The 19,686-nt window shown below is 38.6% G+C and overlaps 1 protein-coding gene across 1 annotated transcript in view; it reads left to right on the top strand.

The window, feature by feature from the left end:
* The window catches only part of LOC114666343 (butyrophilin subfamily 1 member A1-like), a 116,756-nt gene that overhangs the window by 34,341 nt on the left and 62,729 nt on the right, over positions 1–19,686 (top strand). The window contains exon 5 of the mRNA XM_028821160.2: positions 12,792–12,908. Coding sequence (XP_028676993.1) covers positions 12,792–12,908 — 117 coding nt within the window. The remainder of the gene's footprint in view (positions 1–12,791; positions 12,909–19,686) is intronic.

Below are 19,686 nucleotides of genomic sequence, written 5' to 3'. Positions count from 1 at the left end.
AGCCCATGCATTTTACAAAGAATTGTGTAACAAATTAGGAACCTCAACCATCACTTCACCAACAAGCTAAAAAAATTAATAACTGAGTCTTGTTGTGCAACAACCATATTCAGATCATGATGCCCAGGGTAATATGCAACTACAGAATTGAATCTGCTAAAAATAATGATCACTGAGCTTGCTAGTGTTTTAATGTTTAGCAGATTTCATGTATGGTAAGTTTTTGTGATCAGTAAATATATTGTCACGCTTGGGTCACAGAATTGCACAGAAACACAGGAGATTTTAGAGACAGGAACTTTATTCAAACACTTCAAACGAACATATATCTCTTTCAGAAGTAAAACGAGCTCCGTGTGTAGACAGAGGGGACAGTTCCATCTCTCAATTAAAAGAATGCATAAATATCTTCCTCTTCATAGGGGTGCCGCATCGGGAACGGGACCCCCAACAGGAGCAGAGGATGTCTGGGAGAGGAGAGAGAGATAAAGCAATGAGCAAAAAGGACAGGTGCTGTACATGCTTTTAAATATATGAAGCACTGCGCGAGAAGCATATCATGCGACACAGCAGCCGCAGCAGCAGCCCAGCGTCTAACGGAGCAAAGAGGAGGTAAACTGTATTTGTTCCCATTGTATCAGCATTTAAGAGGGAGTTTTCGGAGGAGCGACCGCTTTTTATAGGTGTGTGTATAGCCCTCTTCCTCACAATATTGAGTTCACTGGATGTTCCTTCCAGCCAATGCTGCCACTGCTCTAGGGCAAGCTCAGTTGCTTAGCAGTAGATAACTTTCTAATGTTTGGGGAAGCCCAAAATGACTAATGAATTAGAAAAGAGCAAAACAAAAAATGAAATGTTCTCAGAATGCAAAATTCACACCTGCATAGAAATAGGAGAATTTAATAGTTTCACTAGGACCCTCCACAATTAATTTCCCAGCCACGCTGTTAATATGAAGGGGAATTTTTAAATCCTTAATCTCTAATACACAAGATTTACCAAAATTCATAATAGTAAAATTTTCAGCGGCACCCAAATCAACAGAATCCATGGCTTGTCTTTTTTTTATTAGATCTGAAAAAAATAATGCTTTAATTGCCGCCTATTCCTCTTCCAACCGAGTGACTGGCTCTCATTTCAGAATCACTCGTGATCCCTCTGTATTTTATGAGACAGTGTCACCAAGAATTGTTGTGAGAGAACTTAAAGACTGGAAGATAAGAAACACAAGGCAAAATCGTTCTTGAAGACATGCAATTTTAAAACCAGAAGATCATAAAGTAACTGGGTGAACAAAGCATGGGACAAGGCAAAAATCAAAGTCAAAATCACAGACAGTTCAGAACTGAAAGGGAATCTAGCACTAGGCCTACTTGTAATAAAGCTAACAGAAAAAAAGAACTAAAGTTGTTTTGCTTGTTGATTATCCAACTGAGGGATAACTTAGATTGGAATCATTGTTGAATTTATGGATGGATGATTGATGATGATTGATGGATTAAAAGCCAGAAGTCTGCATGACCATCATCATCAAATCCTTCCGTGAGAACCCTAAATACAAAGAGGACTATTTCATTTATGTTAGGTAGAATGCCCAGAGGGGACTGGGCGGTCTTGTGGCCTGGAACCCCTGCAGATGTTATTTTTTTCTCCAGCCGTCTGGAATTTTTTCTGTCCTCCCTGGCCATCGGACCTTACTCTTATTCTATGTTAACTAATAATAAATAATATAATGGGAATAAATGCTAAAATATAATAAATGTGTATATTGACAAGTGATACCTCACCTAAAGGAATAGTTTCAGATTTTACTAAGCCAGGTTTCTGTAAGAAGACACAATTCATACTTTGTACATAATATAATATAATTTATCAAAGCAGCTTTATTTTCTAGAGAGTGAATGTTTACCAGACAGCATTTTAAACTGCAAAGGTGCTTTTGAGCTGATGTTATAGTTTTGTTTTAATCTTACCTAATTTGTTGATCTAGGCCACCCCTGTGGAAGATCAGATTTTAACTCTTAGTCTAATTATGCTCCTTTTCCTCTTGTCATTAATTAATTTATATTTTGCTACAAGATACCCAACAATGTGGTTTTGGGTAGCAGCTTCATTGTAACAGCAGGTGGGATAAACAACAACCTGTGACTGAAGATCACAACAGTGCGGCCTGGATGGTGCTCTCCTCAGTCTGTCAGGCAATTTTGCTGCCACATTTTTTGATAAAATAAAGACCCTCTTGAGGTAGGGTGCTGATCATTTCTCTTGAAAAATCCAAGCATTTCTCAAAAATCATTCCAGTTGTTTACAAAGACTATGCTTTTATACGCACAAAAGATTTTTAACTAGGACTGTAGTTTACGTAATTAATGCGGGATCCGTGGCAGTTAGTTTGGTGTTTGCTCTTTGGGGAGGGAGAGGAAGTTTGGGGAAAAGTATTATGTGTTGTGGGAGGGTATGCGGGTGGGATCCTGAATTGGGAAAAACTTGTGCTAAATTCAATGATACTGACATTCCAAGGTATTCACATTATTTCTTGGAATGTCAGGACCTGGAAATTATATCAATGTGTGATAGACTTTCTCTACCAATAATGTGAGTATACAGGTATGTATAGGCCTAATTCAGGAATTGCACTCGCTGGCCACTGATGTTCATCAATGTCAAAAAAATACTTTCATATCACAACTTCTTCATCAGCTACCTCCAAAAATGAGGTGTTCTTGTCCTTTTCAGAAGCAGTCTGAAGATCAATATCAAAGTAGGTAGTAATAAAATTGGATGGTTCTGTTATGTCTTAGCTGAAATGGGGAATCATAAAGTGGCAATTGTATAGGCATACACTTTATACTTATTACCATTCATCACATTTTTTTGATCTAGCAAGTTGACTTCTTAAATTCCATGGCTATGAGTTGTTTGATAGAATTGATGCAAATGCAGCAATTACTCTCTTATTAGACTAAGCCCATTCTCTGTTATTTCAGAGGACTCTTTATTTATCAGGTCTCTTTTATGCAGCTGTGCCATCTTTATTCTCATTTAAGTGCTTCTTGCTGGCATTTCAATCCATCTCTTTTAAATAAAAGCATTTTTTATCAGTTTTGGAAGCAAACTAAACACATTTCTGGGTTTTAACCAGAGATCATTAGATGATCCTTGTGCAGTTCGGAAGGCAATTTATCTGTGCTTCGCTATTACATTCCCATCTCACCAATCCATTGTGTTGAGCATCAGGCAGTCTTTGATTTAGAATCCAGACTTTCAGTATTAGAAGGAACAAGCTAGAGATGGTTAAAGTTAGAACTGAACTCAATTCTCTGTTGAATCAGCTAGCAGATCTTCTGATTTACCACATTGAGGCCCTTTATTATAAAACCCATATATTATTTACACTAAGACTTCGAAAGTGCCACACATTTACCACAATACCTTCTGTTGGGACTAAATAAGGTTCAACATCTACTGATCCTCAGATTATTAACCAATGCCTTTGTAAATGTTATTGAACAATATTTAATGGAAAGTTCATATTGTAGATAATGGATTTTATAATGTGTTACATAACCTTATAAATATATAGTTTTAAATATCTAAATTTAAAAACATGATGTATATAGTAAATTTACATGTTCCAATTTATTTGTTATGAAGTGACTTTAATACAGTTAGGTCCATAAATATTTGGACAGAGACAACTTTTTTCTAATTTTGGTTCTGTACATTACCACAATGAATTTTAATTGAAACAACTCAGATGCAGTTGAAGTGCAGACTTTCAGCTTTAATTCAGTGGGGTGAACAAAACAATTGCATAAAAATGTGAGGCAACTAAAGCATTTTTTTAACACAATCCCTTCATTTCAGGGGCTCAAAAGTAATTGGACAAATTAAATAACTGGAAATAAAATGTTCATTTCTAAGACTTGGTTGAAAACCCTTTACTGGCAATGACAGCCTGAAGTCTTGAACTCATGGACATCACCAGATGCTGGGTTTCCTCCTTTTTAATGCTCTGCCAGGCTTTACTGCAGCGGCTTTCAGTTGCTGTTTGTTTGTGGGCCTTGCTGTCCGAAGTTTAGTCTTCCAACAAGTGAAATGCATGCTCAATTGAGTTAAGATCAGGTGACTGACTTGACCATTCAAGAATTTTCCACTTCTTTGCTTTAATAAACTCCTGGGTTGCTTTGGCTGTATGTTTTGGGTCATTGTCCATCTATATTATGAAACACCACCCAATCAATTTGACTATGTTTAGCTGGATTTGAGCAGACAGTATGTCTCTGAACACCTCAGAATTCATTTTTGCTGCTTCTGTCCTGTGTCACATCATCAATAAACACTAGTGTCCCAGTGCCACTGGCAGCCATGCACGCCCAAGCCATCACACTGCCTCCACCGTGTTTTATAGATGATGTGGTATGCTTTGGATAATGAGCTATTCCACGCCTTCTCCATATGTTTTTCTTAATCATTCTGGTAGAGGTTGATCTTGGTTTCATCTGTCCAAAGAATGTTTTTCCAGAACCGTGCTGGCTTTTTTAGATGTTCTTTAGCAAAGTCCAATCTAGCCTTTCTATTCTTGAGGTTTATGAGTGGCTTGCACCTTGCAGTGCACCCTCTGTATTTACTTCCATGCAGTCTTCTCTTTATGGTAGACTTGGATATCGATACGCCTACCCCCTGGAGAGTGTTGTTCACTTGGTTGGCTGTTGTGAAGGGGTTTCTCTTCACCATGGAAATGATTCTGTGATCATCCACCACTGTTGTCTTCCATGGATGTCCAGGTCTTTTTGCGTTGCTGGGTTCACCAGTGCTTGCTTTCTTTCTCAGAATGTACCAAACTGTAGATTTTGCCACTCGTAATATTGAAGCAATTTCTCGGATGGGTTTTTTCTGTTTTTGCAGCTTAAGGATGGCTTCTTTCATCTGCATGGAGAGCTCCTTTGACCGCATGTTGTCTGTTCACAGTAAAATCTTCCACATGCAAGCGCCACACCTCAAATCAACTCCAGGCCTTTTATCTGCTTAATTGATAATGACATAACGATGGACTTGCCCACACCTGCCCATGAAATAACCTTTGAGTCAATTGTCCAATTACTTTTGAGCCCCTGAAACGAAGGGATTGTGTTAAAAAAATGCTTTAGTTGCCTCACATTTTTATGCAATCGTTTTGTTCACCCCACTGAATTAAAGCTGAAAGTCTGCACTTCAACTGCATCTGAGTTGTTTCATTTAAAATTCATTGTGGTAATGTACAGAACCAAAATTAGAAAAAAGTTGTCTCTGTCCAAATATTTATGGACCTAACTGTATGTACTGTATGTAAAGTAATGTCTCGCAAGAACGCACTTAGGGGTTATCAGGAGAACATGAGAAGGACTTGCCCCATGAAGCGCAGGTGGGCGGATGTCTCTCGCGCGGCTCTGCCATGTTGCAAAAAGGGTTTCAAACTGAACCGTCTGAAGCTAAAACAAAGTGATTTAAGGACCTCTTTTCATGATAAGCGGCCAACGAGTTCTCAAGGTGTGGAGGTGTGAGTAACAAGAGCCCAAGCAATAAACGCCCGTTTATAAGAACCGACCTGTGTCTGTGTTGTTGTGAAGAGAGCTACAGCCTTCCTGACTAGGGTTATCACAAAACCAAACTCTGATATGATACTAACAAAAGTTTTGATATTTGATATCATTTTCGATACTCAATACAGAATATTATGAAACTCAATAAATATTTATATCAATGAACTACAATTCTGTATAATTAAATTCTTTACACTAATGAAAACAAATAATAGAAATTGTAGAAATTAAATGCAAATACTTCAAGTAGTACAATCTTTTTGTAAAAGGTAAGAGCAAAGTTCTGTAAACAATAAAAAGTAAAGAAGTTCAGATCTGGTCTAGGATTAAAGCAATTTTACTAAGGTTGTAGAATGAAATGTTACAAATGTCATTAAATAACCAAATAAGTATTACAATCTTTTGTAAACAATATACATCAAAATTTTAAAACAAACATTATATAAACTTTCAAATAAAAAAAAATATTAATGAGGTCTTTTGTAAACAGTTGTTCAGAAAATTAACACATAAACAGATCACTTACACACTTACAGGTTTTGCATAAATGCAGAACGTGCACGCAGCATTTTTCTGTAAACAGAATGTGATGTCTTTGTAACTTCCAAATTTTTTAAAATAAAAACTAGCTTGTTAATGTGCTTTCCATGAAATGTGCTTTTGTTAGCCTTAAATTGAGCCTTAATATACTAAATACATGCCTTGAAGTTCAGCTGGAAGTACATGAACACACGGAGGAGTTGTACCACTGTATATGCAATTGAACACTGTGGGGATCTGAAGCCACTAAAGCCGCCATATTAACAGCTGTGAGTGGATGGAAATGGGGTTGCCATGGTGAACCGGACATACAATCATAGACAGTCTGCAGAATCAATACTATGAGAAATGAGTATTGAAATAATTTTAAAATGTAAAAATTGATACTTATTGATATTCTCAAACTTTTGACAACTTTATTCTTGACAAGCTACCACTTCTGCGCCTCACAAATGATAAAGCATCTCTCTTGGATAGCTCCATCACCTTAGCTGAAGTCAAGGAGGCCTTGCACTTAACGGCTGCATGTAAGGCTCCAGGTTTGGAGGGGATTCCATCTGAGATAATTACATTCTATTAGAAGCAATTATCTGTCCTTCTTGTTAATATAATCAAGGTGGCAACCTCATCTGGTCATCTGAATTCAATAGTTAAAATGGCTGTTATTATATTGCTCTTAAAAAGGGTAGGGATCCTACATTATGTCAGTTTGTCAGGACCCCCTCACTTGTGAATACAGATGCTAAACTTTCAACTAAGCTTCTTGTCCATTAGTTACAGAAAATTATTCATAAATTGGTTCTCACCCTGATCAAATTGGCTTTACTAGCTCACAGGTTAGCCTCAGATAATGTTTGAAGGATGGTACATGTGATTGATTCTGCCCAGGATCTCAAGACTCCCACAGTACTCCTCTCACTTGATGCAGAGAAGGCTTTTGATTGCACAAACTGGCCTTTCTTGTGGTAGGTGGTGGAGAGAATGGGTTTCAGTAATGGATTTATAAATTTGAGCAGAACTTAATATTCCTCTCCCACAGAAGCTGTCGTCACACACTCTTCCATCTCTCATTCCTTCCCTATTGAAAAAGGAACTAGACAGGTATGTCCACTTTCCCCTATCCTCTTCAATCTTTTCCTTGAACCATTGGCAGTAGGATTCCATAACTTTCAGCTGCCAATGCCTATATTTTGACACAGCTCTTCTTACAAATTTTGCCCTCTCTGCTGGTGATGTTCTCTTTTACCTACATAAAGTGTCTTCAGATATTCCTGTTATTTTAGACCTGTTTAAAATGAATGAAAACCTCTCTGGTTAAAAATCTAACTGGTCAGTTTCCAGCCTCTATGCTGTATTGTGTAACTGAGCTTATAAACCTGTCCCCTTAGTTTCAGTTTTGCTTAGAGACCTTTCTCTTCCCTCTACTCCTCTTGCCTGGTTTACCATATTTCATAATATAAAACACTTTTCTCAAAATCCTAATCATCAATAAACCCAATTAAAATTTGTTTATAGAATTTATCCTACTCCTCGTAAGCGCTATCTGATGGGTCTTGAACCTGATCCCTCTTTGTCACTTTTGATGACCCATGCCAGCCATTGAATGTCCCAGACTCTTTTCTCCAGATGTTCTGTTTCTGCCTTTCTGGATTTTCCCTTTGAACCTTTATCTTCTCCTTTGCTTCTTTCCAAACTGTTGATATTCTACTCTTACCCAAAACTAATTCTTTTAGATCTGTCCTTCATATCGCCTCTAACCAGCAGAACAGTTTAGGCAGTGTTGCCACCAAAGTTCTCTTTGCTGAATTTGTCACTAATGATAGTGATATGTAATTCATTACATATGGAGTTATCAAACGTTCTTGCACTGCAATTCTACTGAACAATTACACACAAAGCAAAGTAAAAACAATAAAAAAAATTACCAAATTTAATGTTAATTGCTGACACTTTCCAAGTTTCCAGCATTTAGTCAGTCAGTCATTGTCCAACCCACTATATCCTAACACAGGGTCACGGGGGCTCTGCTGGAGCCAATCCCAGCCAAAACAGGGCACAAGGCAGGAACAAATCCCAGGCAGGGCGCCATCCTACCGCAGGGCACACACACACTAAGCACACACTAGGGACAATTTAGGATCGCCAATGCACTAAACCTGTATGTCTTTGGAGTGTGGGAGGAAACCGGAGCATCTGGAGGAAACTCGCGCAGACACGGGGAGCACATGCAAACTCCACGCAGGGAGGACCCGGGAAGAGAACCCAGGTCTCCTTACTGCGAGGTAGCAGCGCTATCACTGAGCCACCATGCCACCAACGATTCCAGCATTTACTTTGTAAGAAATTTGCACTTACCCTAGGCGGCACGGTGGTGCAGTGGGTAGCGCTGCTGCCTCGCAGTTGGAAGACCTGGGGACCTGGGTTCGCTTCCCGGGTCTTCCCTGCGTGGAGTTGCGTGTTCTCCCCATGTCTGCGTGGGTTTCCTCCGGGTGCTCCGGTTTCCTCCCACAGTCCAAAGACATTCTGGTTAGGTGGATTGGCGATTCTACATTGGCCCTAGTGTGTGCTTGGTGTGTGGGTGTGTTTGTGTGTGTCCTGCGGTTTGTTGGCACCCTGCCCGGGATTGGTTCCTGCCTTGTGCTCTGTGTTAGCTGAGATTGGCTCCAGCAGACCCCTGTGACCCTGTGTTCGGATTTAGTAGGTTGGAAAATGGATGGATGGATAGTCTCGTTTGTCAGAAACTACAACCTGAGGGTCCTTTTGAGCGTATATGATTGGATGACAACATATAGATTAGGAGACACAATAATGTGACATTTTTTCATGGATGTTTTTATATTGTTTGCTTTTCTTCATAGAGACCCATTCTATCACAATATTTATTATTGCCATATTTCATGAAAATATGTGATTAAAAAATGTCTTGCCCATTATTTCAGGGGTTAAGTAACAAAAAGAAAATGCTATTTTTTGGGTGTAGTATTCCTTTAAACCAATTTGGGTTCACCGGGTTGGAAACAGTCCAGAATGGAATGGGAGTCTATTAGAGAATACAATCAGAGACTGGCCAGTTAACTTAATCTGCACATCATTACTGGAGAAGTGCTCCAGCAGACATTGGAGAAACAAGCAAAATGCTCACAGATAGTCGGTGGGCAACAATTCAGTTGTAGTCTCCTGGAACTGAGGGACAGCAGCACTTCCTACAGTATCACATCACTACCTACTAGAATTACTAGTCAGTATGAAAGTAAGAGATTGACAAATTCAGCATCTGGGACAGAACACCCAGTTTTAAACACCCCAATTATGCCTCCTCTTAATCTTATTTTGATTAAACTGAAAAGGCTCAGATCCTTTAATCTTTCCTCATAATTCACCCTGGAATCAGCCTAGTCGCTCTTCTCTGGACATTTTCCAGCATTACTATGTCCTTTTTGCAGCCAGGAGAACAAAACTGAAACACAGTTCTCCAGACGAGGCCTCACCAGTGCATTATAATAATAATAAATTATAATTCATTATATTTATATAGCGCTTTTAATAATAATAATAATAATAAATTTTATTTATATTGCACTTTATATTTTAGCAATCCCAAAGTGCTACAGAGTAAAAATAGAATAATAAAATAAAAAAAAGAACAGAAGAGTCTATAAAATACTTTAACAAAATGACTTTCTAAAAAGATGAGTTTTTAGGTTTCGCTTAAAGGCCTCAGTCGACTGTGGGGCTCTCAGGTAATCAGGGAGGGCATTCCACAGACTCGGCGCCACCGATGAAAACGCCCTGTCACCCATGCTGCTGAGCTTAGTTCTGGGGACTTGAAGAGTGTTAGTGAGTACAGAGCGGAGGGAACGTAAGGAGTTATGGGGGGTAAGGAGTTCCTGTAGATAAAGAGGGGCATGTCCATAAATGCACTGATGGGTAAGAAGGGAGACCTTGTACTCTATTCTGAATGAAACAGGGAGCCAGTGAAGGGTTTTCAGGATTGGGGTGATGTGATCATGCTTTCGCACCCTCATCAGGATCCTGGCAGCGCTGTTCTGAATATACTGGAGTCTCTGGATACTCTTGCCAGGAATCCCAATGAGGAGTGCATTACAGTAATCCAGCCTGGAAGAGACAAAGGCATGGACGAGCTTCTCTGCATCTGCCAGGGTGAGTAGTGGGCGGAGTTTGGCGATGTTCTTGAGATGGTAAAAAGATGACTTACAGAGATATTTGATGTGGGTGTCAAAAGTAAGTTGGGAGTCCATTCTAACACCCAAATTAGTAACAGATGTGGAAAGAGGAATATTTTGGCCAGAGAAAGTAATACTGGTGATGGTAGAAGAGCGAAGATGATGTGATGTACCAACTAAGATGGCTTCTGTTTTGGATCTGTTCAACTGAAGAAAATTGAGCCTCATCCAAGCCTCTATCTCCTCCAGGCAGGTAGACAATGTAGATATTGGCAGAGGAGCAGTAGAGGAGGTGGGAGTAGTCCTGAGGTAAAGCTGAGTGTCATCGGCATAGCAATGGAACGATAAACCATGTCTGCCAATGACAGTTCCAAGGGGGAGCATGTAGATAGTAAAAAGGATAGGGCCCAGCACAGAGCCCTGTGGAACACCACAGGCGACGTTGTGGGTGTGGGACTTTGCGCTGCCAAGGGCGACATGCTCAGTTCTGCCAGTCAGGTATGATGTAAACCAATTTAGAACAATTCCTGAGAGTCCAATAGTGTATTGCAGGCGGTGAAGAAGGATGTTATGGTCTATTGTGTCAAAAGCAGCTGTCAGGTCAAGGAGGATAAGTAGTGAAGGTGAACCAGTATCTGCCGTCATCAGAAGATCATTGGTGACCCTGACCAGGGCTGTTTCAGTGCTATGGCCAGGGCGAAAACCAGACTGAAACTTTTCAAACAGATTGTTCAGTTTCAGATGATCGTGAAGTTGTGCTGCAACTATTTTTTCCAGGACTTTGGAGAGAAATTTTTTCTTTTCTCAGTACTCAAAGCGCTATCCACACAGGGAGGAACCGGGAAGCAAATCCACAGTCTTCCACAGTCTTCCACAGTCTCTTTACTGCAAAGCAGCAGCACTACCACTGCGCCACCTGTGAGGACCAAAGCTTGAGCAGAACTTCCTTGGGCTTGTACTCCACACATCAGGGCGCTATATAACCTGACATTCTGTTAGCCCTCAAAGGCTTCTGAATACTGTCTGGAAGTTGATAGTGTTGAATCCACTACAACTCCTAAAACCTTCTCTTATAAGGCATACTTTTGATTTCCACACCTACCACTGTGTATTCAAACCTAACATTTTTACTCCCTACATTTATTACTTTACATTTACTTACATTAAACTTCATCTGCCTGAAATCTGCCCAAGCCTGTATGCTGTCCAAGTCCCTCTGTAAAGATTCAGATGATCTGAGATTATCTGCCAATCCACCTAGCGTGGTATCATCTACAAACTTAACCAACTTTGTACTTATACACCTGGAAAGACCTTAATCTTTTCAAAAGAAGCCCAAGGATGTTTTATGTCTTAAAAGCACAGCACAGTCTCCCCTTCACTGTGCTGGGGCATTGGAGGTCTACACACAAACCACAGGGTTAGTGACCCCCTGATGCCTCACCAACACCTCTTCCAGCAGCAGCCCCCATCCAAGTACTGGACAGGTCCAAATATGCTTACCTGCATATGAACTACCTGTTCAATTAGTTCTTTACAATTAAAAATAGTATAATTTTATGATACTGTAAATTATGAAACTTTGGAATTGCTGTCACACGCCTTATTTATATATTACCTTTCAATATTTTAAAGGTTTCAGATTTCTTATAATGTTAATTGCACAGCTTTGTTTCATCATGAACTTTTGAGTATGAGGTCGGCACAGGCACACTTTGAAGCTACATATCAGTGTGTGATTTTGTTCTTCTTCTTCTTGATTTTAAACAAATTGTATTGTGAATATACTAATTGTATCATTCTGTAAATTTTCTGTTTCTGGAATGTTATTAAAGTGTCAGTCACATGTACAATCTCTATTAAATGGCTCTTAAGTTTGCAAAGCACATGTTTAGTTAAAAAAGAGCAGACATATTTTAGCTTGCAAGACAAAGTTTGAATGTGCCAAAGTATTTAGAAAACTGTGAAAGGAAAATAAAGCAGGCAAATTTTGTTTTGCATTCATTTTCACAGTTACAAAATTTGACTTAAACTGTTTTTAGTGGGTCATGTAGAGGCAATGAAGAATTACTTATCTTCATTGATTATTTAACATATTAGTTCCAAAAAATAGTATAATTATTTACTTTTTATTTATTATTTTGTTCATTGTTACAAGGATGCACTATATTGTGGGAACACCACGTTGTAAAGCCGATACCACAGTAGGTGAATTAAGTGTATCATCCCATGCTGAGTAATGATTGGCCATGGAAAATGTACCAAGTCACAGGTGGCATTATTTAACATGCCTGCCCTGTCAAAGACATGTTACTTATCAGAGGAAATAAAAGTTCACTTGTTGCGTAAAACAAAATTTTCTTAGAAAAAGTATTCCTCAGATATAATGATTTTCTGCAAAATAAATAATAAAAGTGGAAAAATTAAATTTCTATAAATGTATACTGTATGTATTGCTAGTATTTCCTTTTCTTTTTATTTGCAGAGGATTTATTCCACACCAGTTCTTCATGGAAAGCTGCTTTTGCAGTCACATTTCTGTTTCTTCTCTTCGCTCTTGGACTCCTTGGTGCAGTATTTTTGCATTGGATGAAGAACAGAGGTAATGGACAGTTTCTTAGTTAATGGAAAAAAAATCATAATAAATTATTGAGTTCAGTCACGTTAACGTAAGGGGCTTAACCTCGGTTTCATTTTTGGAACTTCTTTAACTTAGTTTTCAGTCAGTCTTTAAGATTTGTTACACTTCTTTTTCATACTCTTAAACTGTTATTATAGTTAATTTTTTCTGTTCCTCTTTATTAGTGGACAATATTAAGATGATAATAACAAGAACCAAAAGGTGACCAGTGAACTCGTTCTGATTTGCGCATGTATATCTTCGTCATCATTCTTACTTGTTTCAATAAAGAAATAAGAGACAAAAGTGAAGGGCTGAGCCAATTTGCTCTGGTTTACACACATTTTTATGATATTCTCAGAAAGGAAAACTTACAATATTAGAAACGTGTTATGTGTGGAACAAGAACACCAATAACATGTGGAAGAAAAATAGAGACACATTAGACAATTATTAAATAGAAGGTCATTTATTGTAGAACATCAATGTATTCAAGGCCTTAAGTCTTGAATAAACTTGTGAGTTTCAAGTTGTCAGTATAAAGAGTTTATCTTCCTTCTCCCCTATCCATTCTCCTGTTATCATATGAGGTTTAATTTGAAACAGTAATCAACGCAGGATGTTAAATATTTGTTGACCAGAGAAATGATTAATTAGACCTTAGCTATTATCAATGGATTGGATATTAAATGGGAATATTTAATGTGGTCCAGTTCAGCTTGATATATTACTCTTATGGATTGTTTTGTTTATCTTTACAATAACAAGGTTAGCTATGGCAGCTGAAAAACGTATATTTTGTCATAGCCGTTCACCTCCCACTTAGCAGCAGACCTGAATCATAGCAGTTTTAAAAGAAAGCCAAAATTTACTAATGAAAATGTTGTACTAATCTGTGTAAAACAAAGATCACATACTGCAGAGAGAATTTAAAGCCCATAAAGTACAATTAATAAAGGATTTATTTTGATAAGCATAATAAAATTCAACAAATAGAATTTAATTCCATATTTTATTAACAGCAATTAATCGCTGGAGCAATAAAATTATTGCTATCTGTTCACTTACCTATTATTTATCCTGACTCAGCAGGAAAACAGGAGAACTGATTTTGTGAGTAAACTGGGAGAAGTGGGCAAAAGATAAAACCAAAGAAAATAAAAAATAAACCATATCAACTGTATCAAATGACAGGCAAAATAAAGGTTAAATAAAAGGTAATACAAGAACAGAAAGCGCACAATAGATCAAAATGATATTAAGGATTTTATCTGCAGATCAGATAAGGTTCCTAGCGAAAGGCTGACCTATTATGCCGGTTCTTGAGTAAGTCAAGGTCATGACCCTGTAGACCCCTCCCCTAGAAACGATGGGACATGACCCTGACAACGGTACACATTATGGCTTCTCTTAAAGAAAAAGGCTGCAAAGCATCAGTTTTCAGCCTAAATCGTGATATTATTTATTTATTTATAGTACTTTATCTGTCTTGCATTTGTCCTTTGTTTATGCATATGTTGCAACATGGTCCTGAGGAACATTATTTTGTGCCACTTGTACAGTATGCTGCAATATGGTGTATGGAGGGTATGACAGTAAAACCACTTGACTTAGCTTAATATAGCCCTTCAAAAAGAGAGTCTGAGACCCCTGGATTAACACATCATCAAATCTTTGTTTCCAGCTGTTAAATAAATCTACTGATGTTTCATAAAATCTAAAATTTGAAAACAATACTGCATAAGTGAAGATTCAGTTTAATACTATTAGGATCTACTTGTTGCTGCATTCTTATTCAGGCAGTCTGATGTTATTGTGTATAGTGTGATGCATAATGTATGCTATCACCGCATTAAAAAGTATATGTCAAATGACAACACAAAACTGAATATTGCTTGGAGTGTGTAGTACATAACAGAGTGATTTTTTTTTCAAAATGTTTTTGAAGTTTAACAATGAAAATACAGGATTAACCAAAATGAATATGCAGTGATAAAGCCCAAACTGTCACCAAGAGAAAGGTAAAAAAAAAAAAACTACTGTGAAAATAACAACATAACCCTACCAATGGCACTCAGCTTCTGAACTGAAACATATTACCCACCCATATGACAGCCCCGATAAGCTGAAATGGAAAATTAATAGGCTGATGACACCTGAACACACTGAGGAATTCTGAACACAAGCTTAAGAAGGGCAGTAGCAAGGATTAAAAGATAGCCAAGTGAACTGCACCATGAACTGTCATTACAGGTCTCAAAGCTAAACATGCATCACTGTAATTAATAAAGGGAATTATTTAGGAAAAGATTGAGCAGCACATCGTAGAAACAAGAGTTTTAGTGAACATTCAACATGGATTCAGACAGTGGAGATCGTGTTTTACTAATTTGCTAGAATTCTGTGAAAAAGCAACAAAAGGAGGTAGAGAGGTGCATTGTGATATTATTTATCTTGGTTTTGAGTAGGCATTTGTTAAGGTCCCATATGAGAGATTGGGTATCAAACTAGAAGAAAGGGGAGTTTAGAGTGCTATGTGTAGATAAGATCAAAATGTGGTGAAAACACAGAAAGAAAAGAGTTATTGTGTGAGGAGTCTCAACAGAATTGATTGGTAATAGTGGAGTCCCTCAGGGGTCTGTGTGGAAGCCTCTGCTTTTTAAAATATACATAAATGATCTTAACAGAAATATAAAAAGCAAGCTGGTTAAGTTTGCAGATGATACCAAGTGAGTTGGGATGGCAGATAATCTAGAATCAGCTGTGTCATTACAGAGAGAGTTGGAAAAAATACAGATTCACCCGGAAAAGTCTAAAACTTGAATGTAACGCTTATGAGAAGAACATAGGAGTCATAGTGTGGACTTTTCACAATCTACAACAGACCATGTTCAGAAACTACATAGAAAGCTGACAGAATGTTAGGGTAAATAGTATGATGTATAGAGTACAAGTCAAAGGAGGTAATGTTGAAACTTTATGACACACTAGAAAGGCATCAGCTGGAGTACTGTAAGCTGTTTTTATTTAACATGAGGCAATTTAAAGAACAGTTTTGTTGTTTGTCTAGTCAGTTATTTCTTCATAATCATGGTATATATTACTTTGCTACATAAACATACATTTTTTATAAATTTGAAAAATACTTTGTTTTTGCAGCATATAATAGAGGTCTTTGGAACCCCATGTCCATACATGATAGAAAAAGCTTTAAAACATACAGTATGTTCAATATGAATTAGCAAAGGTTTCAGATTAAGAAAACATGCCTTCTCTATTTATGAGGCATCCTTGTGATAACAGATCCTTGGTCCTATATTACTTGCTCGTTTGTGGTCTTACAGCAGCCATGGAGTTATGACAACACAGCGTGAAACCCCCACCCTCCACTAAATACAGTCTGTGTTGTTATTTTATATAGGCTATGAAGTGAAATGCAATCTAAATGACAGTGTATTGACAATAGCTCATAGGAGTTTCATTGTACATTGTACACATAAGAAAGAATGTAAGAAACATAATGCATGTAAGAAATTAACTAGCAGCAGATATTCACTAAACAAGTTTTATTCATTTATTTATTTATTTTAGATTGCACAGTTCTTAGCGTTGCAGAGGTAGAACAGTTAAGTGGGTGACAGCGCAAGGGTTGAATAATACTGTGAAATACAAACAGTGTGAGTGGTGAGCTTTTGAAGTAAGAAATAAGAAGTGTGCAAAGTTAGGAAAACAAACAAAGAAAATTAAAGTTAACTTCATAGATGGACAAACAGTAGGCAGTTGAGAGGGAGAACAGTACAGGAGCTTAAGGGGACGGAACATGTAAAATAGCAGTAGCAGCAATCTAATTTGTTTGTCATACATTTTTTTTTTTGTTTTACCATTTACGTTAAATCATCAAATTAAGGCAGTTTTAGTAATCCTAAATCAAATTTTAATAATGAGGCCAGTGCAATGCAAGTCCTGTTGGATGTTGGACTTTTTTAGATGATAGTTTGTAGGAGCCAGTAATCTATGAGGGCTATATATGCAGGAGATGCCAGCTGATCCAGCACCTTGAGCTCAGGGTTGCTGAACTGGAGGGGGATTTGGTTGGCTTGTGTTGCAGTAGAGAATTGGCGGACCTGGCCCACGTGTCCTGTAGAGAGATAGTGTCTACCCCTAAGGCGGTATGGGAGAAGATTCCAGACCAGACAAGTAGAAATAGGTGGGTCACGGTCAAAAGGCATAAGGTAAAAGGTACACAGTGTCCGGGAGCATCAACCCCAGAATTAGAAGTGTCAAAAGACTAAAATTGTTACGTTTTAAATTGGTAGGGCAAATTCTGAGCAGATGTTGCAAAGTCTAAGCAGAATTTAGGGGTCGTAGTGGACTCTAAACTATCGACTTCCCGACAGTGTTCAGGGGCATAGCAGCACTAGAAAATGTTCAGAGAAGGGCAACTAGGCTGATTCCAGGGCTACAGGGGATGAAGATAGACTAAAATATCTGAGCCTTTTCAGTTTAAGCAAAAGAAGATTAAGAGGTGACATGACTGAAGTGTTTTAAATCATGAAGGGAATTAGTACAGTGGATAAATGAGTTCATCAAGAACACAGAGTCTCAGTTGGAAACTTGTTAAAGGTCAATTTTGCACTAACATTAAGAAGTTTTTCTTTACACAGACAACCATAGACACTACCAAGTAGTGTGGTAGACAGTAAGACTTTAAGGACTTTGAAAACTAGATTTGATGTTTTCTTAGAATTAAGTGGATAGGACTGGCGAGTATTGTTGGGCTGAATGGCCTGTTCTCGTCTAGATGTTTTAATGTTCTAACAATACGGCCATGCGTCAACTTATACTCCATTTGGGACTGGCCATTATGACATATGTCAAATTGGCCATATGTCTGTCACAGTCTGTACAGGTCATTGCATTTGTAGCTCTGTTGGTCTGGTGTGGGTCACCGGTATGCGTTCTTTAACTGCCAGTATGGAGTAGCACAAACCGATTTTCAAGTCTGAGCAGTCACATGCCGGGCCCATGTAAGAGAAGGTAGTGTGGGTTGAATGCATAAGAATTAGCCATGGGGAGCATGGAAGAGTTGGAACAAATATGAGGCCCTGTGAAATAATAAAATTGTTTTACTATTTACAAGGCATTTCTGTCTTCTTCATGTAAGAAAAAAATCTAAACCATCTGCACAAATCAGAATTAAAAGAGTTAAGACGATTGCGTAAAGCAGAACTTAAAAGAAATGCTGAGTAGCATGATCAATCAATGCTTTAAAGACCGGTACAGCTCAATGCTATATATATATATACAGTAATCCCTCCTCCATCGCGGGGGTTGCGTTCCAGAGCCACCCGCGAAGTAGGAAAATCCGCGAAGTAGAAACCATACGTTTATATGGTTATTTTTAGAATGTCATGCTTGGGTCACAGATTTGCGCAGAAACACAGGAGGTTGTAGAGAGACAGGAACGTTATTCAAACACTGCAAACAAACATTTGTCTCTTTTTCAAAAGTTTAAACTGTGCTCCATGACAAGACAGAGATGACAGTTCTGTCTCACAATTAAAAGAATGCAAACATATCTTCCTTTTCAAAGGAGTGCAAAGCAAGCAGTCAAAAAAAAAATCAATACGGCTTTTAAGTATGCGAAGCACCGCCGGTACAAAGCTGTTGAAGGCGGCAGCTCACACCCCCTCTGTCAGGAGCAGGAAGAGAGAGAGAGAGAGAGAGAGAGAGAGATAGCGAGAGACAGATAAAAAAAATCAATACGTGCCCTTTGAGCTTTTAAGTATGCGAAGCTCCGTGCAGCCTGTCCTTCAGGAAGCAGCTGCACACAGCCCCCCTGCTCACACCCCCCTACGTCAGCGCAAGAGAGAGAGAGAGAGAGAGAGAGAGAAAGTTAGCTGGATAGCTTTTCAGCCATCTGCCAATAGCGTCCCTTGTATGAAATCAACTGGGCAAACCAACTGAGGAAGCATGTACCAGAAATTAAAAGACCTATTGTCCGCAGAAACCCGCGAAGCAGCGAAAAATCCGCGATATATATTTAAATATGCTTACATATAAAATCCGCGATGGAGTGAAGCCGCGAAAGGCGAAGCGCGATATAGCGAGGGATCACTGTATATATATATATATATATATATATATATATATATATATATATGTATATTGAAAAAGAAGCAGACTGAGACAAGATTAAGGGTTGGGGAATCCGTCCCCGTATAGTGCAGGTCTTCTTGGGTTTTGTACAAACAGCCTAGCTGCATACATAACACAGACAACCATATTGGTGGCAAGATGGTGTATTTGTAGAGGTGGGGACGGTGAAAAGGATGTCGGGAACAAGGGGAATCCTGGGAGAAGGGTGATGTAATCAGGGAGGAACGACCCGTGACTGTGTGATGCGGAAGTAGCCCAGCCGTCTATTTGTAGGACGGGAGGTAAAATCACGGCACCGGGCACTTTTGCGGATTGTCCTACCTGTGAGAGAATAGAGAGACAGGTTAGTTTACTTGCCTCTTCCCCTGTCTGGCTGCCCCCTACTCGTGCGTGTGTGAAAATACTGTATATATAATATATAATAGGGGGCTTCGTCCACTGCTCGCTATGCTTGCCAACTCCCCCGCCTGCCGATCGCGTTAAGTGGATTTCACTTTCACCAAACAACAAATCTTTTAATTCTCACGGAAACGCCTCTTCATTGGGAAGAAACACTACTTTTCCCTGATGGCAACATGAATTAGACAATCTACAAATCTCC

This window comes from Erpetoichthys calabaricus, chromosome 16 (assembly GCF_900747795.2).
Source record: "Erpetoichthys calabaricus chromosome 16, fErpCal1.3, whole genome shotgun sequence".
Lineage (NCBI taxonomy): Eukaryota > Metazoa > Chordata > Cladistia > Polypteriformes > Polypteridae > Erpetoichthys > Erpetoichthys calabaricus.
The sequence above is the reverse complement of the archived record's forward strand: the minus strand, read 5'-3'. Positions and strand labels throughout refer to the sequence as shown.